The sequence below is a fragment of the Ceratotherium simum genome, chromosome 2 (genome assembly GCF_057802395.1).
Source record: "Ceratotherium simum simum isolate JZ-2026a chromosome 2, ASM5780239v1, whole genome shotgun sequence".
Taxonomy (NCBI): domain Eukaryota; kingdom Metazoa; phylum Chordata; class Mammalia; order Perissodactyla; family Rhinocerotidae; genus Ceratotherium; species Ceratotherium simum.
The window spans coordinates 26,254,586-26,278,082 of record NC_141901.1 but is presented as its reverse complement, the minus strand read 5'-3'; the positions used below and the strand labels follow the sequence as shown (position 1 = coordinate 26,278,082).

At 46.1% G+C, this 23,497-nt stretch overlaps 1 protein-coding gene across 1 annotated transcript; it reads left to right on the top strand.

Moving 5' to 3' along the window:
• The first annotated feature begins 2,598 nt into the window (after positions 1-2,598).
• Positions 2,599-13,776, top strand: SERTAD4 (SERTA domain containing 4). Its single transcript, XM_004424868.3, has 4 exons — positions 2,599-2,922; positions 7,879-8,070; positions 9,286-9,401; positions 11,244-13,776. Exons 2-4 carry the CDS (start codon positions 7,896-7,898, stop codon positions 12,018-12,020), a joined length of 1,068 nt encoding a protein of 355 aa, XP_004424925.1. The 5' UTR covers positions 2,599-2,922; positions 7,879-7,895; the 3' UTR covers positions 12,021-13,776.
• The last annotated feature ends 9,721 nt before the right edge of the window (positions 13,777-23,497 follow it).

Sequence of the window (23,497 nt, the reverse complement as noted above, 5' to 3'; positions counted from 1 at the left end):
TCAGACTTTTTATTAATCCAAACGAGCATTGTGTCCTCAGCAATGTGAATAATCAAATTTTACTTGAGAAATTCTCCTTTCAAATGACACCAAGTTTTTGTGAAACGGGTTTCAGCAGTTGTAAGTCTGGCACTCTGTTAACTGGAGAAAAACAATCACTGCCTTCAGTGAATTTGCAGCTCAAGGTATTTTAAGTTTTATCACCTAATTTCTATCTGGGAACTTCATACACACACACATACACACACGCACACATATCCAAAAATGGTGACATCATAGTTCTCAGGTTGAATATTGCAATTCATTATAAATTGCACTCATTCCAAATATTTCATTATTGATTTACAGTTAGTTTTTTTCTTGTGCCATAGCCACCACTTACTCACTTTAATGTTTAAATGATGTTTCTCATTCCGTGGACATTTGACTGCCTTTTCTACTTGTAGACATGGGTTCATGTTGTCAACAGTTGGGCACTGAATCTCAGAAAACATTAAGCTTGAGATTAAAAGTAAGGCAGGGAAAGCTGTCAGTAAAACATGCTAACATAACGTATCTGAACAGGACAGGGTCAAGTTCATACTCAGAACCACAAGGGTGCTGTGAAGTACAATGATTTCATACTGCTGTTGTGATGTCCTTTTGTTGTAACATTATAGCCAAAAGTCCTCACCACCCAAGGGTAATGTCAATTTCCCAGAAGGCTCATTTCTCAGAGCCAAAGCTCCAAAGATGCCAATGTAACTCATGCTGATACTTAGTCTCATGTTATTTCTCAATTTTATGCTTAATTTGCTCCTTTTGGTTTTATGTATTTTGACATAGCCAAGTGTATGTGGGGATTTCCCCAAAGTCCTTTAAACGCTATAAAACTTTAATATAAGGAGATAAAAACAATAATAAGCCATGCCTCCAAGCCCTCCCATCTAGTCCTTTATTTGAGTTAGACACTAACCAGTTTTAAATACTGATTTAGATTTTCAAATACTTGCACTACTTTAAATGCCCTTATGCCTTTCCTTACCCACCTCTTCCACCTAACTGAAAATTATATTCTACCCATAACCTGGGCATGCAACACTCATTGATTGCACAAAATGGAATCTTTACAATTCCTAAATTATCATCATTATGGCCTATATCGTGCATGAGCCAATGCAATTTAATGTGGTTCAGAATAAAACCAAGATGGAGGCCCAATTCCCAATTTTAGACAGGCAACCCAAAATGTCTTTTGGAAAAAATGAAATAATGCTCCTGGAAGTCTGTTGAGTTAGTCTGTTTTCAGCATAATTGCCTTCTCGCAGCTTCCTAATACCCTTAAAACCTCTGAGAGTCTTTAATGTACAAAGTTCAACAAAAATACCTTCAAAGCAGATTAGTTCTAATTATGTTTAATATTTGTTTGCTGCTTTATTGAATAAACTACATTTGCTTAAAAAAAATTCACTTAACTGCATGTCAGTCACCCAAATTTTGTGTACAAATGAAATGGAAAACATTTATTACACAAATTTAATTACAATTCTAAGAAATAAACATGCAAATTAGATAGAGTTCAATTTGCGGATGCTAATCCTCATCCTTGATCTTGTTCCTCTCCTCCCCGATTTTCAGTCTGTGCCTCTCCCTGATTCCTAGGGAGCCAGGCAGCGAGAGGTTTGGTTTTTCACAGTCGGAGGATCACTGTTTTAAAGAAGCGTTATATTTAGCACATCTGGCATAGTAGCAGTAAACAAACATTATAGTCTTTGTAACACTTTTGTGCAGGTGCCTTCTCTCGATTTTATTAGGTCTATGCCTTCCAAGCCTCTGCGTTCATTACACCTGAAATGACCCATCTCGACTAGGGAGGGGTCCCTAGATAGAAGTTATGAATTAATGTTTCAAAAAACAAACTCCAATTGAACCCAATACAGGGGAAAATTACTATTTGTAAAATAATGTGATTCCGGGGCTTAAATTACATTCTCTTGACCAAGAACAACCTCTTTTATTACTTTTTATTTCCTGGAGGTTTTCCCTTGAGGCTCCCCATCCAGAAAGAGTTGCCAACTCAAGTTGCAGCAGGACCAAGGTTGCGTTTTTATACATATGCAGCTCCGGAGGGGAACGGGCGGGGGCGGGCGGCGAGGGGAGAATAACTAACTGCTCGGTCCTGCAAAGACATCTGTTTCTCATCTCCGTTTGCCGTGGCAAAGGAGAAGCAAGTCTCTTGCAAAGGGTGGGAAAGGCACGGATTTTTTTTTTTTTTTAATCATACGCACACACAACAACAACAAAACTAAACCAAATAAAAAAAGAGAAGACATCTCAGAAGGTTGCAGAGTGAATACATTATTTGGCTGGAACCGGGCTCCCAGGGCTAGGGCGGGAGCCCGGGAGCGCGTGGGGTCTGGGCTGCGGGCTGGAGCTGGGCCCGCGTGTCCCCGGGCACCGGGAGGGGAGGGGAGGAGAGCGAAGAGGGAGGGCGGGAAGGAGGCAGGGGGCGGGCTGGGGTGGGGGTGAGGGGAAGGCGCCCCGTGTGCTGCCTGAGGAGTGGCGGCGGCGGCGGGAGCAGAGGGAGGGAGGGAGAGCGGGCGCGCTTGTCATGTTCCCTCTCTCACCCTGGGGGCATCCTGCAGAACCTCTCCTCGGAAATCCACGGGGAAATGGCAAACAGGATTGACGGGTTTCACACGCTCCTCGCTAGACAGAGCCGCTAATTACCATAACCGTCTGCAGCGACGGCGGCGCAGCGCCCCAGTCGCGGCGGCGGGACCTGCCGGGACCCTCGCCCGCCGCGCACCAGCGGTCACCGCCGACCGGGCCGCCGGGCCGGGACCGGCGCGAGTGTGCACCGGCGGCCGGGCTGGCGCCGAGCCCAGAGCGGACAAGCTGCAGCGCGAGCGCTGCGGCCGCCGCCTCCCGGCTGACCCCGCGGTAAGAGCCGGGCTGGGCGCGGGCGGCGGGGGCGGAGGGCCAGGGCGGGCGGAGGGCGAGTGCTGGTCCCCCTGGGCGTCTGCTCGCGCGGACTGGCACCCACGCGGCCTCCTGCGCGCCCTCCTGGCACCGGGCCTGCGCTGGGGTCACCGAGTGGACGCGCACCCGCTGGAGCGGGACCGGGGACGGCGCGAGGGCCAGGGCACAGCTGGGCGCAGAGGCGGCGCGGGCTTTTCCCGGGGATGGCGTGCGCCGCGGCGCCTTTACCCGGGCGGGAACCGCCGCCGCCTCTAGGGCTGCTCCGGCTGCCGCCAGCGCGCACCGAGCCGACTGAAAGGGCGAGAGGGGACAGCAGCTCTGGTGAGACCTCAGGGTCTTCGGTGGCCGCGTATTCCTTTATCCTAGGGGACGGGGGTCAGTAGGAGGGATGCCCTAGGTCTGATTGCTGCGGCGCCTGGCAGGTGGGGAGGGAGGGATTGTGGATGTCAGAAGCGCGCGTTTGCAAGAAAAGGGAATAGCTGCAGGAGCTGACACCTTCTGTCCCCCCCCCCCCGCCACCTCCGCCCCCGCACCCTCCTCCCCGGCAGCCGAGCCGCGCTGCGGGCGGCGGCGGCTCCTCTGTCCTCAGCTCACCTCCCCGGCGGGCTCGGCTGCTGCCCGCCTGGTCCACGCCTCCGCCTCTCTCCTCCCTTCCTCCCCTCCCGCCTCCTCGGCCCTAGCAACTTTCCGGAGTGCCCGGCTGGGGCCGCAGAGGCGGGGGGAGAGGCGACCCGGCGGCTGAGGGTGGCGCGGACAGGGCGGACGCCTGCGGGAAGCACCGGCCGTGTCGTCGCCGCCCGCGTCCGACGGATGCGCAGGGCGCTCCCGCAGCCGCGGGCTCCGAGTGGGTTTGGCCGGCGAGGGAGGGAGGGAGGGCCGGGCAGGCATCTGCTGCGGGCTGGAGCGCGGGGCCGGGGCCAGCCTCGCCAGAGCCCTGCCAACCGCCGTGAGTCATTTCCTTGGAATCCTACCTTTGGTGTTTATTTCCCTTAGAAGGAAACTTGGTTAAAAAAAAAAAGAAGAAGAAGAAAAGAAAGAAAGAATAATAATAGCTCTCATTCTTCAGGAGAGGCGCACGGCTCCGGCACCGTGGAAAGACAACTTGCCTTTGTTCCCAGACACTTGGGGTGTTGTTTACTTTCTCCTGCGGCCGGCGGCCGGCAGGGCTCTGCTCGCTACCCCGGGGAGGGGCTCAGGGGCTGTGGCACCGATCCCCGGGGGTGTGTCTTGTGTGGGAGCAGGGATGAGGTGGCTGCTGCGCGGTTCTCCAAACCTCCCACCCTAGTCTTGGGCCTGGGGTGGGGAGACCTTACGCCGGGGCTCGGACACCGGGCCCCCCCCTCGTCCCCCTCAGGCCCAGCATCCTCATTCCCGGCCCCGGGACCCGACCTAAAGCTCTTGGCCTTTAGGAGCTGCAGCTGAGAAATGTACTTCCCAGCGCAGACAGGTGTGCTGCAGGGCCTGGCAGAAAAGCGACATCTGTCTATTTAGAGGGGTTGAAGGATTTTATTCCGCCCACCCGGCCCCTTCCACTACCACGAGCTGCACAAGCTGTCGAGATTCTGTTAGAGACAATGTCAAGGTCAAGGGCTTGATTCCACCTGGGCAGGACATTTAAGACTGGCAGCGTCAAAGGTGCATTGAAAATATCAGGCCTTTACTACTCTGTTTTTCAGTGTTGGAAGCAGACCTGTAACTGCTATAATGCTCTTAATCAGATGTTCTCTAATTTCCAATGATAGCTGGGGGAGGGGTGGGCAAAGAATGACCAGGGGCCCCTGTGAGATTCCAGGTGCCACTGAATCTGTAGCTACCTTGTTCTGTGTACCAGCCGCTCCTATTAGCATCATAATGGATCCCAGGAAAGAACAAGCCCAACTCATCTGGAAAAGCCAAATTGTATAGAAATGCCTGGTAACTTTACTGTGAACATTTGCTGGAAAAGGTTGACATTTTAGCCCTCAGCCTTCTGGGAATGTTTGAGGTGTCATTCCACTACATCCACTTGGCTGACAAAACAGACAGGCAGGAGCCTGAGGATAAAAAGTTAGGGCATTTTATTTTTTATTATTTAAACCCATGTATAAACAAAACACACTTTAACATTTAACACCCTTCTTTTGAATTCAGTCACCTCTGATGTTAAAAAAAATAAATTTTGCCATAAATGATTTAAACTTCTGAATTCAGTAGCAGAATTATAGTGTAAATCTCATCATACAGAGAATAATGACAGTTTGGATCTGTACATATAATACAAATAAAGAATCCGGTGAAATGTTGGTGCTTAGTGCCACACACTCCAATTCTTCATTTATGTTATTTTTGCCTTCTTAATTTGTTAACATCCCAGTGTAAGTTCTAAATAGACTAGGAAGACTCAATTGCAAAATCTCTTCCCTGCTCCCAAATAATCCTCCCTCATTTATATTTTATTCAGACTTACATAAATCACTTGTGGAACTCAGCCTCTCCAGTTTAGGATTTTGTGTGTAAAAGTTTCCAATTCAAAAAAGAAAAGCCTACTGAAATTAGATATCCTAAAGGAAAGAAGCAGCCAAGATAAAAACGATTATGCCATGTTTCAAGTTCAAATGCATAATGATAGACTTTCATTTGCTGGAAACTATACTAACAAATAGAAACACTGAAATCCTTAACAACCAAAAAAGCTACAACAATAAGTCATTAAAATATAAACAAACTCTTAGTAACATAAAACAGCACAGGGCCCATATAATGTCCTATTAAACAAAGGTAATTGCTTCGAGGGGCCTGCAAATGCTTTACTTTCTTACGGGGCATGGGTTTGTCAACCTGCTTTGGTTTGTGTGTAATAAGATTTCGACAGAGGCAAAAAGCTGGGATCTTATTCCCAGAATCCAGCACAAAAGTGAGTATAAATTTCAAGCTGGAAAATACTGTTGCAGTCAATAAGAGAGAGCTGCTGACTCAGAAAAAGCCATAATTCATATGCTCCTGGCAACTGCACTTCCTGATACAATTGTCTCTTAGGTTAAGAAATTGGACCATTACGTGGGAGTCCTCCAGGGAATAAATTATCATGAGGTTTGATACCCTTGTTTGGATGCCGAGTTTGAGGGGTGTTAGACAGAATGGCTTAGTTTGTTAAATCAGTCATCTAAATTTCTTGGTTGATGATTCAAAGAGCAAAATAAAGGGCATGCCCCACCATTTCTTTTTGGAGAATTAATTGAACCTCTTTTTTTTCCTCCTGTAATAAGGTTTTCTGATGAGTACTTGCTGCTGCCTCTTTGGAGGGCATTTTACAAGAGAAGGGCGAGGTGCTTTAGCAGCCCAAATCAGCTGGCTCTGAACTCCAGCCACTGACCTGGACACCTCCCCTGCCTGTCAGAAGGCCTTGCTTCATTCTTCAGTGAGGCTGGGACAGAATTCAGGGTCTCAGAGAGAAGCCTGGGTGAAGGATGAAGTCATTGCTACCAAGAGCTGCTCTGTTAGCCAGAAGGACATTGTCACTTTAATGAAGCTATTTCCCCTTCCCCTGCTGTTTTTCCTCACTTTTACCTGGAAGTGGACCCTTGTTATAACATGTAGGTAATAATAATCCCCCATGAGACAATAGTAGAGTCAACCTTTCCCCAAAACATTACAAGCTGTGTAATTTGGAGAAGAAAGCAAGAACTAGACCCTTAGTGTGTGTTTGAAAGACAATCAATCTTCAGAAAGCAGGTCTGACATCACTCTTTGTGACAGTTCTTTAAACGGCAAAGTGAGATAGTGGAGGTTTGGGTCTCCTAAAGGAATTGTGGTTAATAAGGCTCCGAGGCTGCCCTGCTGTCACCACTGATCTAAGGCCCAAGGTCTTTTTACTTTAGCATCAGAGCCTCTTCTCCCTTGAACTCACTCTTGACCCTGCCTTGAGCCCTACTTAGGACCAAGTGAAGACACTGAGCCCACATGGAAATGGCCCCCACCACCTGAGTTAGGGAGGAGCCCAGGGTGCATCACGGAGCAGAGAGGCTCCCAGTCTCCCTGCAGGCCCTGGGGAAGAACGTGAACTGGAGAGAAGGGCAGTGGTGTGTTGCCTCTTGGGAAGTTCCTGCCTTGTGTCTGGGCTTTGCAGTGTAGAGTTGTCGGCTGCCTCTGGCCCTGAAGCCCTGGCTCCTGTTTAATATTCTGCCTGCTTGGTTGATGTTGTGCTTGGCTCCTGTGGGACTGCAACTCACGGCTTGAAACTGGAGCCAATTTTCTGTCTTCATCTCTCGGTGTTTTGACTGGAGGCAGATCCAGTTCAGGCCGATCAGGGCTGGTGGAAACAACTACCAAGTGTGTCTGTCTGCTTTGCTTTGGGAGAAGAAAGTGGAGGGAGCCCCAGAATGTTGTAGAGGAACTGGCCCTGCGGAAACGGAAGGTGGATGGGGCGGGGGGGGGGCATCGGAACAGACCGACCCTGAGAGCATCAGTGGGGATTACGGTGGAGATTTCTGCCTCCCCCACCCTTTTCCTTTGATTGATTAGCGGATTTCATCAAAGGAGACTCTCGGGGGATTGACTAGAAAATTGATTTTGCCTTATTAATAGAAAGGAAGCGCAAGGGTTTTGGCCTAGACTCTTAGCGGTACATTTTCTGCGGGGAGGTCAGGAGGAAAATGTGTTTAGGAGGCAAAGCAGCTGTCTTGAAGAGGGCTGAGGGGAATCTGAGAACAATAAGAAATGGGGTTTTAGAGATCCGCCCATGAAATGCAGATTGCTGAACACAGAGGCAGAGCTAATAGCAGCAAGAGAGTTTGCTGAGGTTTCCTTTGAAAAAATAATAAAACGTTTCAGGGTGAAGGGGAGAACCGAGCAATAAAAGTTTCCCAAAGCAAAGGAATGAAGATGCCAAGGCCATCCCCTGGCTTGCTCTTGATTAGGGCTGTTTTCTTTTTTTTTCAGATCTGAGGCTGTCAGAGATGACTCTGGTTCTGTCCATGAATAGATTCTGCGAGCCCATTGTCTCGGAAGGAGCTGCTGAAATTGCTGGGTACCAGACACTATGGGAGGCTGACAGCTACGGAGGCCCGAGTTCCCCGGGGCCAGCGCAGGCTCCTCTGCAGGGAGACCGGGGAGCCAGTCCCCCGCTGGCAGGTATTGCCCTTGACCTTCCGCTGCTGCCCTCTGCGGCCAGACTGGTGGGTGGGGGTGCCCTTCTGAGCCCAGAGAGCTCCTGCTCCAGGGACTTCTGGGGCTGCCTGTGCATCTCGCATAACTGAGCCCAGGGCTCCAGGGAGAGGACCAGAGGTGATATTTAAATTGCATTGAAATCTGACTCCACATGTGCTGCTGCTTTGTATATATCATGTGTCTATATTTTTAAGAAAACCAAGCCAGATTTTGAAACTCTTTTGGATTTTGGTTTTCTACCCTGTAGAACTCTATGGTTCTCTCAGAGCTATACAAGCCCCAGTGGGCTTGACAGTGAAATCTTTATCCCATGAGACGTAAAGGAATCTGCACTTTGGGCCAGCAGCTGTATGTCTCTTCTTTTTATTAAACACACAGTTGGTTTTGGTATTTTAGGAAAAAAATTTCTAAGCCCAGAAAATAGAAATATGTTTTTCCTGATTCTTTATTCTTATATTCTAAGGTGAGTTCCTTTGGAATTTTGTGTAGTACTAGCAATTAAATAAAAAAACTAAAATGTAAAACAGGTATTCATTGAAGTCTGTTTTGCTGAAAAGGATTAAAGGCTGTGGTCTTTAAAAATTAGCCCCTGCTTTTATTCATGGTTGACATGTTACATTTTTGAGAGCAAAAGGATTTTGTTACTCAAAATTTTAATTTACAATTTTAAAAATTTGAATATCATGTTTTGAAAGAAGCAATATTATAACTCCAATGTGCAGATAATGATTTGTTTACTTACCTAGAGCCAAAAATATTTCAAAGTCATTTGGTTATTAGTGCTTACAGTTAAATATGTATACATTTGAACAGTGGTGTTATGTTATCGTGGATTTAATTAAACAATTAGAATAAATACTGATATATCTCAGAGTCGTTACACTCCTCCCTTTTATGAATTTTGCTGTTTGCCTGTGCACAGAATTAAGATTCTAAGTATTTAGTCAATGCTGAAATATGTCATTTTCCTGTATAATTGTCTAGAAATCCTTGCCTGGCCTGGGTCATAGGATTCCGTATGATAGCAACTATTAAGACAAATGTTTATTTTTAATCACCACATGTACAGACAAAAACATAGCCAAGTTATCTTCTAGAAGGAAAGGAAAGGAAAGTATTTTGTTTGGAGAACCTCTAGCAAACCACATGTCATTTGTCATATCTGATTTATTACCACAGGATCACATTACAGGGGAATTTCAAATCCTATAACAACATCCAAGATCACATACTTTAAGAGGAAGTATGTGGAAGAAGAGGATTTTCACCCACCACTCAGCAGCTGTAGCCATAAAGTATGTTTTTTTAATAGTCATTATTTTTATTAAGAGTTTAAGATACTTAGTAACAGTTGCTTGATCCATTTCCAGAAATTAAATTGTTCCACCCAAGCAATGAAAATGAGCCACTTCTCAAGCAGAGCGATATTAATCATTGTCACTTTTTTGGGTCCTGTGTTATTTTTCACAAGTATTTTGAAGAAAGAGAGAGCAAGAGCTCCTCTGCCCAGAAATAACAAAATTATATAATCCATGGAACGTCTTTTTTACTAATGATTTAATTTTTCTCAAGTGGCATTAAGGGTTATGGTGGTTCTGCGCTTTCACATGTGCGGAAATGCACTTCTTCCTCTCTGACACGCTCCCCTTCTCTGAGCTCTAGCTCCCGTGGCTGATGCCACTTCTGTGTGTGCCCACATGGGGGTGGTTACCTAGAGCTTTTCCTGGCTTCTTACCAGTGGACTCACCATCCTTTGAATGTGGGCGTGAAAGTAGAAACATGCACTTCATTGTGCATTCATTGCATATGTTTAGTTCGTTAAAATATATAATTCATTCCCAAGAAAAGACCAAAGCTAACTTTTTTGCATGTATAAGAAGGAAATAATAGGATTGGGAAAGTGTGTAGAAGTGTGAACTGGCCATCTAAGCTTTTGCAATACCAGTTCATTTTCCTTATGGTTATCTTCCTTCAAAAACTATCTGCTGATTTAATCAAGGAGAGTATAACCCGCACCATGGTTGTCTTACATGCAGAGAGTGTTTTTAATTTTTTAATTCATCTTCCTCTCCCCCACCCCCATCCTTTAGATGTGGCTTTGACCCTGCTCATAAAAGGACATTAGCATGTGTTGGCAGGTGCTGGGCTTTCCCCTCCCTGCATGGGTAGTTCCTGCCTTCGGTCAGCCCAGGCTGGTTTAGTTCACAGCTCCTCAGGTTCTGCTACCAGTTGGCTTTTTTAATGACCTGGAAGAGCTGGACCCCAGGACACAGCAGTTCATTCCCGTTTTAGTTTCTGTGTTGTGGTTGTAGCTGTTTTCCAGTTGCTGCTGGATTTGTCCCATCATACAGGGATGGTATCTCATAGCTCAGGAGTGAGTCCTCTCATTCCCTCTCTGCATCTCTTCTCCTGCCTGGGCCCAGAAGGAAGCCTGCTCTGGCCCTTCAACTGACAGGTTCTTGTAGGGTCTGAGCCTCACTGATTATTGTTGTCCCCTGTCAAGCAAGGATAATTGCAAGTATGAAACCCCGAGGGACGGCACTGAAAGCCAGATCTCATGGCTCCTTGATGGCTAGGCCAGGGTTTGAAGTATACGCAATATGACCTGCATCTTGGCATCTTGTTAAGAACATTTATTGATGTGCAGTATATGACTATGTGTGTGTGTGCGTGTGTTTGTATACACACACATATAAGCACAAGTGTCACAAGAGTACAGCTTGATGAATTTCACAAAGTGAACATATCCATGTCACTAGCATCCAGATCAAGAAGCAACATAACCAGCAACCCAGAACCCCTCCTTGTGCCCCCTTTTAGTCACTACCTCTGTGCCCTCCAGAGAAACCGCTCTCCTGACTTCTAACAGTGCAGCGTAATTTTGTGTTTTTCAGCACTGGGCTGTAAAACAGTGAACAACCTGACCTGTCCCTGCTAAGGTCTGCATTGTGGCTGGTGTCCCTGGTGCTTGACCACACCAGTGAGTCAGGAAGGGGGGACAGCATCACTAAATGAACCTGAGGGAAACAGGACCACAACATTCCCAGACCCACAAACTGCCAAGAAAGACATATGCTGTGATGATATTTTTCTTATAGTCCATTTTCTAAGCTTTCTCTTCCTTTTTTGACTTTTAGACCATCTCAATTTTTGAGGAACGAGCCCACATCCTTTACATGTCCTTAGAAAAGCTAAAGTTTATCGATGATCCTGAAGTGTACCTCCGAAGATCTGTCCTTATAAACAATTTGATGAAAAGGATCCATGGGGAAATTATCATGCAGAATAACTGGTGCTTTCCTGCCTGCTCTTTCAATGGCACCTCTGCCCAAGAGTGGTTTATGGCTCAAGACTGCCCTTATCGAAAACGACCGCGGATGGCCAAAGAGGAGTGTGAAAAGTTTCATGCCTGCTGCTTTTACCAAGAATGTGGTGGTCACTACCTGAATTTACCCCTTTCTGTCAATGCTAATGTCGGAAGTGCCTCCACCACTGCCTCCTCTTCCTCCTCCTCCGCTTCCTCCTCATCTTCCTCTTCCTCTCCCCCTCTGCCTTTACCGAGTTGTTCCCATCAGGTGGATTTTGATGTAGGCAGCGCACCTATTTACAAGGGTGATGGCCAGATACCTGCCAATGAAATCTTTGTTACCAATGTCAGGTCACTTGGTGTTCAGGAAAAGGCCAAATTAAATGATGAGAAAGCAAATAATGACACCAACAGGGATGGCGGCCCCCTTAGCCATGAACCTGTGGGAAATGACCTGGCTTTTGAGTGCAAAGGCCAATTTTATGATTATTTTGAGACTGGATATAATGAAAAAAACAATGTGAGTGAGTCTTGGAAAAAGTCCTTAAGGAAAAAGGAGCCTTCACCAAGTAACAAACTGTGCTGCAGCAAAGGGAGTAAAGTATGAGCCATCTTTTCACCGAAACTTTGAAGCATGCACAGCATGATCAATTAGCTCTCATAAATTTTATTTTGAATGGATTTTATAGTTTTGTACAACTGATAAAATTATGCCGTGAACATGCCGTGTCGTTTTAATGCCTGGAGAGCAGATTGCATAAAACATCTGTATAGTCGGCATCAGTGAGCTACTGATCAGTGTGGTGATTTTACCAAGAAAAAAATTGACTTAATGCTTAAAACTACACCTTAGTTTTCTTACAGAAAAGAGCGGTAGATTAGATGGGGGGACAATGGCCCCTTGTGATATTTCCATTACCCCCAAGGAGTCTGTCACTAGCTAAGAAACTTCAACATGTTTGCCAATTAATTAGGTAGTTATTTGGTAAGCAAATCAATATAACCAGCCAAGGATGTCTGCTTTTTCTAGATGATACAGTATTTTTTCTGAACAAAAGACTGAAGACAGGGAGCTAGATGAAATGGCTTCATGGTGCTGTTAAGTATTTGTATTTAACAGTCTTGTGTGACAGATGAAAATAGGATATAACGCAATGAAACACACCTGTCTAGGGGCAGCAATCAACAATATGCGTGGAGGGTGATCCCTGCAAATTCTTGGCTTGCCCATGATGAGTGGTGAGGCTTTTAGAGAGGTGTTATACAGGGCGATTTTTGGTGCCTTACTTTATCTTAATTTTTGCCAGTGTGAAAATTAAGGATAAATCAGAGTTACAGCAGGGATTTAACAAACAGGAAAAAAAAAAACACAGGGTGGATCAATATTGTTTGGAAACTGTTAACTTTGAACTGTTACGTTCAACTTTTAATTCGACATCTCTATTCTTCCTTTATTTTTGATGCCCAATTGCTTTTGGATTTGGCATTTTTAGAAAGGGATGGAGGAAACAATAGAGAGAGCTGTTAGAAACCAGCGCTAGCTGCTTGATCTTTTCTATGGCAACGGTCTGTTGCTGGGGTCTGGGTTTTTTGGGTTTTGGGTTGTTTTGTTTTGTTTTCTTGTCCAATGAAGTTCATGAACCAGTGGCATGCTTTATATTTTAATCTGTTTTGCATCATTTCACTCGTTTAGATTATAAAAGCATGTGGTTTTTTATATATGACTTTTGCTGTTGATTAAGAAGCACAATGTTAATAAATGATGTGGTGATCAATAAGGTTTTATCTTAAAGAATGTAAAGATTTGAGTTTTCGGAGAGTTATTTTGGAGAAATGGGACTCAGTGGGCAACCGCTAATATGTATTTGGTCAACGTTTTTCTCAATAATTTCTTTAATTTGCACATTGGCAAGAGTGTTCAGAGGGCCACTCTGACCATCCTTCCTTCTGCTCCAGCCAACTCCTCCTTCTAAACTGTATTCCAATTTCCAAGGTTACTAATTGAGTTGGGCCTCCTTAAACAATGCTTCACAGGAACCAAATGCCAAAAGGAGGAAATAAGTAAGTCCTCCCAGTTTCTCCAAGATAAAGCTTTTTTTATTATTGCTATTAATATTACATATAGGTCTCATTCATACAGTGTATGAGTAGGATCATCATTTGGACAATGTCCACAAGGACGAATTTTTAAAACATGTTCTTGTGTTATGGCTAAATAGTCTAGTAATGTTTTGGCCTTTATTTTCAATATTTGATAAATATTTGATGTTGAAAACTTAGAGAATAGATGCTTGTATATGAATGTGTTGTTGTAATAAAGTGAGGTTTTCTTGATATATATTTATTAAAATGATCAAAATTCATTCATTTTCTTATTTTAATGATTATTGGCTGTTTCTCTTTTGCATTGCTCTTTCTCCTTTAAAAAACTCAAAATGTCTAGAAACTGTGGTGGGCAGTGGCCACACGGGAGTTTTCAAAATGAAAGAGGCCAATAAAATACTTGAAGAGGCCAATCTGACAGGTGTTTCAGAATGGTCCTAGTTTGTAGGTTTAGATTTCTGTGGATTAAGAGCATAATGTTAATAAATGATGTGGTTGGTGATCGGTAAGGTTTTATATTAAAGAATCTAAAAATTTTAGATTTTGCAAAGTTTCTGAAAAAAATAGCATAACATAAAGCCATAAATACTGAATGCTAGTCGATTCCTTTATGAAATGTCAAATTGTTGAGAAGATGACCCGTATGTAAATAGTTAAAACAGCCACAGATTATTGTTAGTAGCGTTCTGCATTAGTGTTATTCTTAGAGGCTAATATTTTATTTGACAAAAAGGGAAAGCTAGTTGGAAGCTAATTAATTTGTTAAATGTAGCATTCTTATTATGAGTGTAATACATCATGGAGATTTAAATGCGAGAGAAAGGACTGATCCTTTTGCTTTTTAAAAGCCCCCAGCATTCCCAGATAATGTTTTTCTTGATGGCCAAAGCTGTGTGATGGGGTGGTGATTTTCCACAGCACTCACCTGGGCTACGGCTCATGCATCTGCTCAGTAGAACCCACGAAAGCTTTGAGTGGTGCCTTTGAATCCAGCAGCACTAAAATTCTAGTCATCAAGATTTTGTTTCTAGGATATTTCTTGCGTACTAAAAGAAATCCTTTTTCTCCCCCCCCCAAAAAAAATCTCTAGACACCCATCCAAATAACAAAAATTTTTCTGTTGTTGGTATGAGAGCATTGGGACTTCCTATGTCCCTGCAGTGTCATTTCTACCTAGGAGATATTGTTAGATTTTTCCAGAGTGACCAAGGCACCCCTTCATTGTAAGTTAAATCTATTAACTGGGTTCTATAGTTATATCCTCAGAGATTGGAAAAGCTAAGACAGCCTCCACCCTACACTGCTGTCTACCCACCTGGAAATAGCACCTTTTCTTTTTGCTGTGCTTGGCTTTAAGAAAAACCTGATATGGCAGAATCCAGACTTTTACAAGTTAAATGAGGGGAAATCTACACTTAAGAAAATAGCCCAGCTCCCCAAGCTTGCCGTTAATTGCCATTCCCCTAGGCATCTAGGTGCATGTCATTAACCAAGTCATTAACCTTTGCCTCTGGTCTTTCCTTTCTAAAAGTGGGTGATTGTAGAAGATGGTCTGGTAAAGGCACTTAAAAAAAGCAAAGGTATTCTCATCAAGTGCTTCCACTCATAAAATCCTATTAGTCTATGCTTCACCTTGAAAGGACAGGATGGCAGGGCCAAGTACAGGGGAGGAAGGTAGAAAAACTCAAAACCGGTGGAAGTGACCATCTGACAACCAATCAATAATTAGGGTAAGCATCTTTAACATGATCTTTTAAGACAATAGAAATTTAGAGCATTTCACATGCTGCTTTGTTAAATAAATGCTGAAGCAACTGAACGAACATTTATTTTTAGAGATCATAGTTAACGCCGTCAAAGCATGGCCACCCACCCCTCCAATCATGAACTTGTATTACAACTCCACTCGATTACTTCCTTTCTGGGTATCAAGAAGAGAGCTGAGAGCACCCTGCAGAAGACATGATGCTAGGAGATGTCAACTCCACAATAAATATCAGACAAGGATATAGGGATTCGTATGTGATGCAGCTAGACTTTCATATTCTTCAAATTGTGAGCAGAAAACATTTTTGAAAATAATTAGCTCAAATCCATTTTTATGACAGCCCCTTAAATTTGAAGTCATTTCCTTCATAGTTAAGGTTATCATCCCTGCCAATTTTGCTAGACCTTTTCAAAAACGGATTCACCGTGGCATTGACAATGATGGTTTAAACTAGACGCAGAACTGTCCCACGAAGAGAAGAATGAAATCAATATTTAAATAATAAAAGAGACAATGTATGGCTTCTAGTACTTCATTTTAAGATTGCTGTGTTTTGATTCTCTGGTTTAAAATAAATGTGTTAAGGATCTTTTAAGTTACTACACGATGCCTTCCTTGCTTTCTTAGAGTTATAATGTATAAGTGAGATATATTCTCTTCGCATGGCTAAAAATTCCCCATTTTATGTGATGTAGCTACATGACCTGGGGTGAAACAGTTACTAGTTTAGACATTGCTTCCAGCCCTATGTACATGCCATATTTTAGCTGGGAGAACTCACTTAGGAAAAGCCCTTCAAAGATGTAAGTTATGAACACTTGAGTCTCGCATCCTGCCATAAAGTGCATCAGCAAGTGAGTTTAATAAAACATGTTGTTTAAAATAGTCTGTAATTTCCTGTTTCTGCATTTCCCCTCAGTATCTGTGACAGGCTGAAGAACGATGACTAAACGAAGGGAATTTACACAAGCTAGTCTGGTGGTGTTTGCAAACCATCGCCATGAGCTTCATCTTCTTTGGTAAACAATTCTCTGGTGGGCTGTGTATGGTTTGTTTTTTTCCCTTGGTGTTGGTCCAATTTGTTAATTTTGAAAATGCAAACTACTTATTCATAGCCTGGAAACACCTGCTTTTGACCACAATGAAACTGATAGAACGTATGGAGATGAATTAGTCATTTCTCTTGTAATTTCCTATGTTTCTCAACCCCATTTTTATAACTGTTCCCTTGATTGAAAATAATAAAATCTTATAAAATGCCATATCTTGAGGGCAGAAGACACGTAGAAAAGAACTTGCAGAGAAATAAATTGTGATCTTGCTTCCTGCCAAGATCCCAGGACAATGGGCAAATAACAAATTTGGGGAGAGGAGGAGCCCAACTGCCCTGACTGGCTTGGCCTTCAGCAGACACGGTCTCCATCCAGGTCATTCCACGGGCGCAGCTGAGTCTGGGCATCAGTCATGTGATCCTCCACTTCCCCTTCGACTGGTCAGATCAAACATGAACCTAGCCTGGATACTTTGAGACATGGTGCTTTTTCTGCAGATGCCTTCTGAGGAGATTGCAATGAGCTAAGCTCAGATGTGACATACCCCTTGTATCCTGGCAATCAAGAAGTGAGCAGATCTCTTTGAAATGCACCTGGTGTAGCGCTCAGGCGTCTACACCATCCTCAAAACTCACAAAACTCCTGTGTGCATGATAAGGAAAAGATGGAGAATGACAGGCTACAAGGCAAGGGATTTCAGCAAAAGGTTGCGAGTTGATCTTTGGTGTAGTAGAGTGGAAGACGTCTGAGAACTAACAGTGCTCCACATGCATTGCAGAGTGAGTTCACTTTCTTTAAGGAAGAGTCTAAAGATTAGAAAGGAAAGTTGACAGATTTTTTTTTTTTTTTTTTGGTCAAACTTCTTTATGAAGACAGAAAAAACCATTTCAGGGACTGAAGGGTTTCCTTTACATTTTTGTAGGAAGAGAGAAATGGCTTGTCTGCCCTTTCTGGGAGCTGGGAGGGCTTCTTGTTGTTGTTCTCCAAGTCCTTAGATGCTGTGCTTTTCCATAAATCCACCGAACTGTCTCTGTGACTAGGTATAGGCATTAGCCCAAGGCCCCTCTCTCCTGTTCAATTCAGGCACAGTGGTGGTGGGTTTCTGGTGAGGCTGGAATATAGCAGAGGGTTGAGGGTGTGGGATTTGGAGTCAGTGCCTGGACTCAAATCCCAGCTCTGCCACTGTAGCTGTGCAACTTTGGCCTTGGCCAGAAAACCACTTTACTTCCTGGTGCCTCGATTTCCTTGTCTGTAAAATGGGGTGGCATACTGTACCCACCTCGAGAGGTTGTCAGGATTAAAGGCTTTAGTATTGGGGAAATGTGTCGACCTTGCCTGGGTGCACATTAAGTATGTGCAATAACAGTGAGCCTCTACTGCTTCTCCACTAATGTCCCTGGATGCCCAAAGGCTGGCCCTGATAGTACCAGATCCTCCTTTTTGTGGAAAGTGTTCTGCCTCCTGGGTTCTGTACAGTGAGCTTGAAATTAAATAGGGGGATTGTGTCAAACCTGGGGACCCAGGACACTTAGACAGCTATAAGAGTAGTCATTGGTGTCCCTGAGATATTTTTAATATTCCAAAAAGTTTACTGGAAATCATAAAATTTCAAATTTCCTAAAAGCGGTTGTACCACGCCAGATTTCTTTACCTTTACTTGGAATTAAATCAGGTTAATACAGTTAGCACAGACTGCGAAGAAATTCTAACTGGGAAAATGAAGGCATTATCCTTAATAAATACAATTTATTTCGTAGACAGAATCTTTCAGATCATTGGCTATGTAAAGAGAATAAGAGGTGTCCCTTATAAGTGAAAAGACTAAAAACCACTAACCTCTGACTCCTCACCAGGATTTGCCAAAGTTCAAGTTTATTCAATTACTGTATTAAATGATTCTCTCAGATTTATTTTTTACTCAGAAAAAATACAGTATTGATAAATAAATTTGGATAATTTAGACAAAGCGTTATTCCTAGTGTTCCTATATCTGATCATGGAGGCCAATGCAGTATTTTCTGGATAATCATAACTTTGAGGCTGTGGCCTATCATAAAATAACTAGGATACAGTTTTCACCTATAAGATCTAAGTTTTAAAAAGCAGATCAGCTAGGGAGTGTTTATCCCTACTTCAGAATCTCGTTCCTTTCTATGTTACCTTTAAACACAGAGCCCAACTGATGGCTTCAAAATAGGATTTCATTTACAAAATTCCATTTCCATCACTCTCAATTTTTCAAGAATATATATTTGTCCATAAGGTGAGGTACACCTGTAGTGATGCTTGCTGATTAGTGGGTCTGAAATGAGAACAAAACTGAACCAAATGGTTTGAGAATGAGAAATAGGCACCAGAGCCTCATGAAAGAAAATGCAGTGTTGCACCATGGTGGTTCCAGGACTTTTCTGTGACAGGTTCTTCTCCTACCTACTGGGCTCTAGGATCTCATGATTGGCACCAATAATTGCCATTTGAGCCAGATGAGAGAGGTACTAGGAGGCCAGGACACCTCAACCTGCCCAGGGAGATCCAGGCTGGCCGTCTCTAGATACTTGTCCTCTCCATGTTTGGAAACTCAGCAGCTGGAGTAGATTTTTTATTTTCCAGTGGGTAGGATTCCAACTAGTAAGGATGATCAATTAGAATTCTCAACCAGTCTAGCCTTAACCTAGCTGGTTTTAGCCAAGATGACTTAATGTACAAGGGCCTTGAAGGACGGTTGGGGGTTGGGGGGGCATCTTTCTATCTGGAAACAGTATTAGTCCCTACAAACAAAGAACTCATGAAGAAATCCTGGGGCCATCTGTCCATCTGGGTGTTGTAACGGATGAATAAATAGATACATGCTAGGAAGAACCTTGGGATGGAATTTGGAAGAATTGATTGATTTCCAACTGTTACTCTCATTATAGATCAGATAAGGTTTAACTCAATCATTCTAAAATTTTCTAACCTTTCTCTTATTTTCTTACAATCTATTGTATTTGTTTCTGATCAAATGACTGCGGTTTCTTAACCACAAAATTATAACCAAGTTAATGTTGAGAGCACTAGATTAGCAGTGAGGAGACAGGTTCTTGCCCAGCTCTGCCACCCACTAGTGCTACCACAACCCACCAGCTGTCTAACCATCCACAAGCCCTTAACTTCTCTGGGTCTTAATTTCCCATCTGTCAAATGATGAGGCTGTGCTCAAAGATTGGTCTCTTCTGGCCCTAACATTTGTGATTCTAACAACCTGCAATCTTTCTGCAGATTTTCCTATGTGTCAGCCCTTCCTTTCCTTCCCCAGGATGCCTTTTTTTTTTCTCCCAATAAAACCAAGAAACTGCTTCTGGATGTTTCTTAAAGAATAAATCTCCGAGTTTTCTTGTCCAGAATGATTGTTTTCTGCATATGGCTGCTAACCTATTGTCTGAAATACATTCCTCCAGACAGGCCGTGCTCCCCTGCGGTGTCTCAGTACAGTTACCCTCCTCCTCCCCTGACAGTGCCCCCCACCCCATTAGCCCATTAGCTCCACACATCCGGAGCCAGCCAGGCACAACGCTGCTCCTCCTGGCACAAGATTGTCCTCCCCTTCAAGCAACCAGCCTGCCTGCACCACGCAGGCAGGGGAGCCGAGAACCCCCTTGCCTCTCATGTTTATGAGTAATAAAATAGCGGACTTTCCCCCTTCTTTTTATGAAGATAGTCCTTGCAGCTGTGACTATAACTGTTGTTGGTTTTTTTTCATACGAGCCAAGATTATGGTCCCATAACCCAATTAGTGTCATTTGGTGGTGGTCCAAGTGCTTCCCCTGCACGAGTTTTAATTTGGGGATCCCCGGAGGCTGCACTCCACATCTGTAGCCGGCCTGTTCTTCCTCTCCCCTTATTTGCTCGAGGTTTATGGGAGGATTAGCTGTGTGGTCTGGGAGCGGCTGCTTCTCTTTCATCCGCACTGCTCTCGAGCCGCGGAGGAGCCTTTTACTTTTCATCAAGCCCTGGCACCTGGAGGGCGGGCAGCCTGGGCGACTGGAAGGAATCAGTGGATGCCCTGCAGGCCCCGAGGGGCGCGGCCCTGCAAGCGTGGGGGAGGGGAGGACCAGGGAAAGGCTGCTTATTCGGCGGCTCGCCACTTGGCCAAGCTGGGCCAGACTGGGATTCCGGGCGCAGGACGCGGAGCGCCCCCCACCGCCCCGCCCCCACTCCCTGGCTGGCGAGGGCTGGCGAGGGCTCCGGGCGCTCATTGTGCAGGCAGCTGGCACCAGCTGGGAAGGGGAATTAACATAACAAAGAGCCGGAGCGAGCGCGGAGCGGCCCGGCGGGGGCTCTGCAGAGCGCCCGGGGCTCGGAGGAGCCGCGCGGTCACAGGCAGCAGCGCGCCCCGGGCCGCAGGGCCCGAGACCCTCGGAGCTGCAGGGCCGGGCCCCATCGTGGGCATCCGCGCCGGCACCGGCTCTGCCGAGGTCCCGGCCTCCGGGCTCGCCCGGAGAAAACAGTGGGTGTGGGTGTGAATGTCCGTGACAGCGTGAGTGTGGGTCCCTCTGTGTGCTTGAGTGTGTGCATGGGCGTGCGTGTGACCGTCCGTGAGTATGGTGTGAAGGGGCCACCTGCAGATGGGAGGGGACCCACCAGCTCCTTTCCCTCCCTCCCCATCAAGGCCTCTTTGTTTATTCCTTCCCAGAAAAAGGGGAAGGAAACACCGGTTCTCAACTCCGGCTTCTCCGCGGAACCCCCTGAAGAGCTTTCACACAGCACCCAGGCCCGGCCCCACCCCGGAGACTCGAGAGTAATTGGCCCCTGCTGGGCTCTCAGGCGTGGTGTTTCTTAAGCTGCCCGCGCCGATTCCGACCTGCGGCGGAGGTGAGAACCGCGGCGCCGGGCGCTGACTCGCAGCCACCAGCGCGGGAGGAGGCAGGGCCAGCCGTGCCTTGGGTTCAGGGCCTTGGAGCTTTTCCTTCGCCTTCTCTGGCTGAGGTCAACTGCACCTTCTTCCGACACTAGCGCTTCTGTTTGAAGCTTCAGACTGGGCAACTCCATCTCCGTTCTTGTATAATCCTCAGAGCTGCCCCGTGGGAAGAAAACTGTCGGGAAACCAAGGCTCAGTGAAGCGTCACAAAAGGTCACAAAGCTAGTAATTCGGCGACCGAATTGAAGCCCACGCACTTTCCACTGTAATATTTTAAAATAAAAAAACCACCGCTTTTTGAGGCATCGCCAGACCTCAAGCTGACGAGGTCTCTGGAAGGACCCTGGGAGGCCTGGGGGCAAGGGCGCTCGGGGCGCAGCTGGACCCACGGCCCAAGAAGACAGACATGGCCCAGACGACATCCCTAGAAAATGCCCGGGGCCTCTCCTGCGGCCCGGAATTTTGCGCCCTTCTTCGACTCGAGTCGCCCCTCCTCCCTCCCCTGCCCCGGAGATAGCAAAAAGGTCCCGATCCAACCTCTCCAGACTCTGACTCCCAGCCCCCTCCCTACGGGAAGGGAGATGATGGCACAAGCAGTTTGCCGTCACGCGGGAGCTGTTGGCAGCTGCGCAGCCGGGGGCGGGGTGGGGAGGGGGCAGGAGGAGCGCCGCGGCCGGGGACCGGGGGACCCGGGGACCGGGGATCGAGGAGCTACACCTCCGCGCCTCTGGCCCAGCGCCCGGGTTTCGCCTCGCTGCACCGCGCCCGCTTCTTCCTTAACGGGAGCCGGGCGTCTTTGAGGCTCCTCTCGCATTTTGTGACAGGAGTTCCTTGCCTCGGCTGCCTGAGCAGCCCTCCCTGAGAGGGAGGAGAGAACCGAAATGAGCTGCCGGGCTCTGCCAGTCCCAAGCTTCCCCGTTACCCAGAGGGATGCATTTCCACCAGTGCAGGCTCCATCAGGCGCCTTAGCATCGCCAAGTTCCAGATGGGAAGGGGCCTCTGAGGCCACCCAGGCCCACACATCCTTCTCACAGCCTGGGAGACCGAGGCCCAGAAAGATGAAGTGCCTCTGGAGGTTTCACAGCCTTCTGACTGCCTGCCCAGCTTTGCTGGGCTGCACCAGGCTCTTTGGTGGGCAAACCCAGTGCTTACTTACTGGGGCCATATTCTACAGTAAGAACCCCAGTGCTGGGGAAAGGAGCAGCCCTAGGAATACAGGCAGCATCTGGTCCTGGAGGTGCCCTGCAGAGGGACAGGGTTAAAATCCTGATCCCCTAGCCTGAGTGCCACCCCTTCTGAGTTCAGGAGTAGGACAGGTGAACTGGTGGCCGGAAGAGGCTGGTGGTGGCTGCTGTTATTATTAAGAGTTCAGAATTCTCCTAGGTTCTAACAACTGTGTTCATTCTCAATAAATGGTTTCTTAATAATCATTTTAATTAGCAAAAAGGCTGTCTTATTAAAGCTAATTAAAGGCAATTTGGGAACCTTATTTTCATACAATCATAAAATTAGAGAAACAAGAGGCTGGAGAAATGGGGAATGTCTCAGCCTTTCTGCAGAGGGGGCAGGAAGGAGCTGGGAAGGGAGACCCTAGCCCCAAGCCAGGCAGGCCTTCAGGGTGTGAGTGCCCAGTGAGTGGGCAGGAGCCCCCAGACTTGGGTGCAGCCTCATACCGTGCTGGGGGACAGCTGCACGGAGGGATCCTCTGTCCACATCTTCCAGCTGGAGTCTCCGAGTCTCCTGAACTTCTCCCTCTGCTCCCATAATTGGTCAGTTCTCTCCCTCTAGTTATCTTTAAATTGAAAATGCACTGCCATTGCAGCCTTGACTTACCCCAGACCTCACTCCTTCCCAGAAGCTCCCTATTGGTCCCCAGGTGTTCCCTCCCCATCCATCCTGTGGCTGATCGTCCTAAATCACCAGCCCAACAGGTATTTTTTCACTTCCCAGGCCTGACTTTCAATGACCTCCAGACCTCAGCCCAGGCTATTTGCCCAACCCAACCTTCTGCTCCCTGTAGGGAAGCTTCTGCTCCAGCCATGTCTGTCCTCAATGTCCTCTCTGCAGATCTGCTCCTTCCCATCTCCCAGCCTTCACTCCTGCTTTTCCCTTAGCCTGGATAATCTCTCCTTGTCCCCGCTTACGCAAAGAGTAACTGCCCCTCAAGACCAATTCAAGATCCATATTTTGTATGAAGCCTTCCCGGGCTATTAGAGGTTGTTCCATGACCTATAAAATGTAATATCCCCTCAATCTATAATGAC

Bases quoted from the DNA above. Each gene is read 5' to 3' on its own strand.
- SERTAD4 (XM_004424868.3), top strand. From the start codon at position 7,896: ATGACTCTGGTTCTGTCCATGAATAGATTCTGCGAGCCCATTGTCTCG. The intron at 8,071-9,285 runs GTATTGCCCTTG...TTATTACCACAG, and splicing joins AGCCAGTCCCCCGCTGGCAG to GATCACATTACAGGGGAATT. The intron at 9,402-11,243 runs GTATGTTTTTTT...TTTGACTTTTAG, and splicing joins TCAGCAGCTGTAGCCATAAA to ACCATCTCAATTTTTGAGGA.